Source organism: Setaria italica, chromosome V (genome assembly GCF_000263155.2).
Source record: "Setaria italica strain Yugu1 chromosome V, Setaria_italica_v2.0, whole genome shotgun sequence".
Lineage (NCBI taxonomy): Eukaryota > Viridiplantae > Streptophyta > Magnoliopsida > Poales > Poaceae > Setaria > Setaria italica.
Genome location: NC_028454.1, coordinates 11,857,228 through 11,863,741, shown reverse-complemented (window position 1 = coordinate 11,863,741; position 6,514 = coordinate 11,857,228). Strand labels below are relative to the sequence as shown.

At 54.4% G+C, this 6,514-nt stretch overlaps 1 protein-coding gene across 1 annotated transcript in view; it reads left to right on the top strand.

The window, feature by feature from the left end:
• LOC101763957 (zinc finger CCCH domain-containing protein 2-like) overlaps nucleotides 1–1,559 on the top strand; it is a 1,901-nt gene extending 342 nt beyond the window's left edge. Inside the window, 1 exon segment of the mRNA XM_004971676.2 lies at nucleotides 17–1,559. Within this exon segment, the coding sequence (XP_004971733.1) occupies nucleotides 17–867 (851 nt within the window). The 3' untranslated portion in view covers nucleotides 868–1,559.
• The last annotated feature ends 4,955 nt before the right edge of the window (nucleotides 1,560–6,514 follow it).

Below are 6,514 nucleotides of genomic sequence, written 5' to 3'. Positions count from 1 at the left end.
TGAAAACTATATATTTGGTCGGCGCACCCGGGGGAGAAGGCGCGCCGCCGGGACCCGCGCAAGTACCACTACTCCGGCACCGCCTGCCCGGACTTCCGCAAGGGCGGGTGCAAGCGCGGGGACGCCTGCGAGTTCGCGCACGGAGTCTTCGAGTGCTGGCTCCACCCGGCGCGATACCGCACCCAGCCCTGCAAGGACGGCACCGCCTGCCGCCGTCGGGTGTGCTTCTTCGCCCACACACCGGACCAGCTCCGCGTCCTCCCGCCGCAGCAGTCCAGCCCGCGGGGGACGGCGGCCGCGGCCTCCCCGCTCGCCGAGTCCTACGACGGCTCCCCGCTCCGGCGCCAGGCGTTCGAGAGCTACCTCACCAAGAGCATCATGTCGTCCTCGCCCACCAGCACCCTCATGTCGCCGCCCAAGTCGCCGCCGTCGGAGTCCCCGCCATTGTCGCCGGACGGGGCCGCCGCCTACCGCCGCGGCTCCTGGCCCGGCGTCGGGTCCCCGGTGAACGAGGTCCTCGCCTCGCTCCGCCAGCTCCGCCTCAGCAAGGCCAACTCCTCCCCGTCCGGCGGGTGGGCTGGCTACCCGTCCTCCGCCGTCGCGTACGGGTCGCCCACGGCGGCTGGGCTCTACAGCCTGCCCTCCACCCCGACGACCATGGGCGGCGGCTTCATGGCCAACCTGGAGCCGCTTGATGTCTCCTTCGGCGGCGGCGAGGAGGAGCCCGTGCAGAGGGTGGAGTCCGGGCGTGCCCTTCGCGCCAAGGTGTTCGAGCATCTGAGCAGGGAAGGCGCCGTCTCTGTGGAACCAGCCACTGGTGGAATCGGAGGCCCCGACGTCGGGTGGGTCTCTGATCTCATCAACTGAGGCGGCAAGGTGGCATGGCAATGGCTTGGAGAAAGTTGGTGTGGTGGTAAGCCTTAACAGAGAAGGATGGCATCCAAAAAAAAATCAGTCTTCTTTTGTTGGTTCCAGTTTCTTCTGCTAATTCCCCTGTACATATCTATCACCTTGTGAATATTCTCGGTTGGTAGAGGGAGGATGCAAGGTGGTGGAAGGTGGGGTGGATTTGTTTTGGGGTTCTTGAGGTAGCAGAAAATATCCAGAAAAATAGAAAAAAAAAAGGAGTAGAAATGTAGTAGGAGGTGGTGGTGGTGGCAAGTCCTCTGTTGTGCATAGGGTGTCTGGAGGCAAGGCAAGCATGGTGGGCAGCTGATGGTGCATCAAGACGGACGGAAGACGGCCGGATTTCCAGCGGGCACCGCGGCGCGGGCAGTAGCTGCTTATTTCTACGATTCCGGAGCATGCTAGTTTGATGTTTGTTTAAAGTTCATCGTTTGTGCATTATGCATCGGCTAGTTGATCGATTTCAAACTTTGTTGATTACTACCCACATTTTGTTGATGTAATCCTTGTTTATTAAGACACTCATTCCCTACAGCATATTTTGTACTATCTTGTTAAGTAGTAGCTGAAAATCTCATTCACCCGCTATTGGAGGTGAATTTCCCCATGTAATCTCTTGCTCGAGTAAATGGCAAATCCATGTTTATTACCCATATGATCTTGCTTTTTTTTTGTCGTATGCTCTCTTATGCCCGTCCAGTGCTTGTCTGCGTCATGCTGTCACTGTGTGCCTTGTGTGGTGACCTTGATCTGCCTCGGCCTGGAGGTATCCGGGGCGGAAGTGAATCTTGTGAAGAGTGCGAGTGCAGTGTTGATGGTTGGAACAGTGCCGGCGATGTGGCCGTGGAAACTTCCGCGAGCGCGACCCGCGGGCACGGGAGTCGCCGCCCGGTCGCTTTCGTCTCCTCCCCGCGGCGGAGGAAGAAAGGCTCGCTCGCTGGTACGGCGGCGTGTCGTCGCTGTCGGTCGCCGCTGCACATGCGCCGCGCCACGCTGCCGCTTGCCGCTGGTTCTTGGTTGGGCCTTGGCCACACAGATGGCCTCCCCTAGGCGGCGCTCCGAGAACGCGGCGCGCCAAACAACGATGTGGTTCGTCGGTCTAAAATTTAGCAGAGTACAAACACACTCATTGTTCTTTTTAACATTTTCTTGGCTAAAAGAAAGGAGTTTGGAGGTGTCCACGCGTAAAGCAGATCGTGTACATGCAGCCTGCGATCCCGTGTGCCCACCCTGCCGTGACGTCCGCGACCTGTAGAACAGCAGTGCGTGTACAGGAGTACGGCGATGGTGCGGGGCAGAGCTGTCGCCGTCGCCGGAGACGGGGAGGCGAGCGAGTGAGGGTGGGTCCTCCGGGCCGGCGATGGGGACGGAGCCGGGGTGATGGACGTCGCGTCGCCCAGATCTAACGAGGCAGCATTGGGCAAGATCGAAGGGAACAATAATGGCTAGTAACAACGAAGCGCAACGCTCCCCGGACCGGACGGACCAACTCCGATCGTCCGATTCGACGCGACGTCGTGATCGCGTCGACTTTTCTCCCTCCCGTTCTCCGGCACGCGCGCCGGCCGCGCACAGCGCGTTCACTGTTGGGTGGCGTGGATGGCCATGAATCTTTGGCTCGGCCTGAGCAAGCAGTACGCGTAGGGAGGGGGCCTGGCCTGGTTGTTGCAGGCTATCAGGCTATTGCAATGCAATGCGACCTGCTACCCGTTTCAGCTGGGACTGCTACCGGGTGAAACAGGAGCTCCTCTCACTCAATTTCTCAACCATTATTATCTAAAATCGGTGGCTTGATGGGCTCCGCTCTCTCTACATTATCTTCTTCTCCCCTCCTCCCACTCCCCACCAACCCCCTGACTCCCCTCGATCCCACCTCCCACCACCCCGTCGTGCCTCCACCCGTCCGGTGAGGGCGGGCGGCGCGCGGTGCGGAGCTCTGGCGGGATGCTAGTCCATCTGCGCTGGCCATCTTTCCTGCTCATCCCGCCATCGTCGTCCCCACCCCGACCCTGCCCAACCACCCTCCACCACTGGCCTACCGCCATAGGCCCTCCCTCTAGGTTTGCCGGTGAGTTCCCAACACTGAAAACTCTGAAACTCTAACCCCTGAACCCCTAAGCCCGAACCTCTAATCTTGCTAGAATTTGGTCAGAGAGCTAGAGAAGAAAGGGTGCACATGGGGGGAAGAAAATTTTGCGTGAAGAGGGGCTCTATTTTAGGGGGTGTTTGGGAAACCCCTGTTAAAGTTTAACACCTGTCACATCGGATGTTTGGATGCTAATTAGGAGTACTAAACATAAGCTAATTACAAAACTAATTGCACAGATGGAGTATAATTCGCGAGACGAATCTATTAAGCCTAATTAGTCCATGATTTGACAATGTGGTGCTACAGTAACCATTTGCTAATGATGGATTAATTAGGCTTAATAGATTCGTCTCGCGAATTAGCACAAGGTTCTGCAATTAGTTTTATAATTAGCTCATATTTAGTCCTCCTAATTAGCATCCGAACATCCGATGTGACACTGTTAAAGTTTAGCACCTCATATCCAAACAGCCCCTTACTCAGGTGAGCTATAGCTTCCCCTTTTATCAATTTCACTGCAGCGGGGCTGTGGCTTTTGCTGTGCGTTGCCTGGTTGGAGCGGGGAGCAGGCGAGCGCAGTAGGGTGGAAAAGGTAAAATAAGCATCTTGATCCTTTGAGGATCTAAGTTCGTCCCTCAACTTCCAAATAGATCAATTAGGTCACTTAATTTCGGTTTTTGTCAAATTCATCTTTGTACTGATACGGTGCACTTTGTTGGCATGAGACTAATGCGAAAATTCCATTTTACCCTTGTTTCATATAGGCTAAACATGATGTACTTATATTCTCTTGATATGTACAGAAAAAAATATTTATTAACTAACACATAATATGCTTTCTAAAAAATGTATGCCCTGATACTCTTTAAAGTCATGCACGTGCTTGTACAAAATTAATATGAAAAATTTGTGTAGTCAAACAAAAATTTATGTACACATACTTTAAAATCAGCATATACTCACATACTTATAGTACAATATACACGCTCCGGATATGTATTCATACTTTCTCAGTAAATATGTATAAATATTTATATGCTCGCATATACTCACGTACTTATAGTACAATATACATGCTCCGTATATGTATTCATACTTTCTCAATAAATATGTATAAATATTTATATGCTCGTACTTGGTTTGGATCATGTATTATTATTTTACTTAACGAAAGAAATTGAGAAGCGGAAAAAAGAGCCACAGGTAAAAATAACTTTTCGTATTAGTCTCGTGCTAAAATGCGGCCTGTTCGCTTCAACTTATTCAGCCGGCTTATCAGCCACCAAACAGTGTTTTTTTCTCATAACAAATTAGCTGTTTCAACTTTTCAACCGGCTTACGCTGAAACGAACAGGCCCATGAAACCCTACGTCAACGCAAGGATGAGGTTGACCAAAACGAATTCGAGGGACCAACACATTAATACCGGCGCTATCTTCCCTGGTCCTCCGATTTCGTGACCAGATGCAGACGGCAGCCATGCAAGGTGCAGAGGATATCATCCATCGCCACCAGTCCAGAGTCCAGAGCAGAAGGCGGCCTACCACTCTGCATCCCGATGCACCCGATCCACCGTTCCGTACGGCGAAAAAGCGAAGCCAAAGCCAAAGCGACCTTGGCGGTGGTGTGGATCAGTGGATGGATGGAGCAGAAAGCGATTCGAGGGGGAGAGGATAACCACGTACGTACTGTACGCCAGCAGCGCGTACGCGTGGAAGCGTCCGCGTCTTCCTTCCCTGCTGTATCGCGTTTACTGGGTCGCGTCCGCCTGTTGGCCGTAGTAAAAGAGCGCCGGCCGGTGACCGCTCTTGCTGCACCGACGTGACGCCGCCAATTGCGTTCGCGCGCGTTTTGTGCCTTTTAGTTACCCAACTTTAGACAATCAAAATTACTGTAACCACATTGTAACGTTTCGTTTGTATTTATGAATTATTGTCTAAATATTGACTAATTAGGCTCAAAAGATTCGTCTCGCAAAGTACAACAAAACTGTGCAATTAGTTTTTGATTTCGTCTACATTCAGTACTCCATGCATGTATCGCAAGTTTGATGTGATGGGAAATCTTCTTTTTGCATAGTGTCAAAGTTAGGATTTTGGTGGACTAAGCATGGCCTTGGTCGCCAGGGCTTTGCACTCGCATCACGGGTTTTCCCCTCGGCCCGACGTGATTAGAGATGGAGACGGGCGCGTGATTGCCTGGCCTGGATCGGCCGGAGATTGAGCGGCAGATCTTCTTACGTACGTCGTCTAGAGATCGGCGGCCACTTTTTTTTTGAGGCCGTGCACGGCCTGCCGCTGGATATCCGACAAACTATACGGCCGGCGAAGAGAGATGGCGCGGCAGCGGATAGGCAGGACCGCGTCCAGGGGGAGGCGAGCCGGCGAGGCGTGCACCGGAATACCGGATCCGGTGAGTCACGGTGGTTATCGTTATCCGCATCGATCCACACAGATATTATCGCCCTGCAATGTGATATTATCGCCCACGTGCATTGCAGGGCGCACGTCGCCGTCACGTGAGAAAATCTCACCCCCCAGGTCCGCTGCTGGTGCTGGCCCCGCACCGCGACCTTTCCTTCTGGGGACAACAGGCCAAACCGGCAACCGCGCTTTTTCCGTGCCTCCCAGCGGTGCCTTGCCTCCTCCTCCGGCCGGGGAAAAAATTCGCAAAATCCTCTGCTCCCACCTGGCAATGGTGGTGGTTGCAGCATGCAGTGAATCGCTGCAGATGAAGAAAGACCCAAGAGCTCAAAGAACACGAGGTAAAACCAAAATCGGCGTCCAACTAGCAGTAATTTCTCCGGCAGGCTCCAGTATGCTTGAATACACGTCCAGTTTCTTCATTTGCTCGTCGTTTTACTTTCCGCGCGCTGTTCGTTTCCTTCGGGAGTAAGACGGTAGACAATGCTAACAGAAGCAAAGCCGTAGCCTGTGGGAGGCTCGAGAGGTCGACGGCGACGGGGCGATGAGGCAAGCCTTGCTTCAGCAAAGGATTGAGTGGGTGGCGCCGGGCCGGCGGGTGGTTGGGGGAGTGTGAGAGCTCGGCCGGCGGTACCGCTCCGGCCTAGCGAAAGTGCTGGTACCTTCTCAAGCAGCAGAGCCCCAGGCGGTCGATCCGGCTCGCTAGCGGACAAACCAACCAACTAACAAACCCAACTTGCCGCGGCCGAACCGGGTTGGGCTGCCACGTAGGCGGCTGGAAATATCTCGCGCCAACGCTCCATGGATAGCCATGCGTAGGTGGCATGCAGGCCGAGCTCGGAGGAATCACATCCACACACACATCCATCCATCCGGGCTGTGGTGGCTTGTCTTGTCCACTAGCGGGTGGACGTACGGAAGCGCGCCCTGTGTGTGTCGCTGTGGGTGCGTGCGTGTGTGGATAAGGCAGGCCTGGCCTGGTCTGCATGGGTTGGGACGTTTGGTGGTGCTAGTGTTACTGCTCCCCGCTGAGTCACGTGACGCGGCCGCGTACGGCGTCCGTAACGGGGGGGGGGGGGGGGGGGGGGGGGGGGGG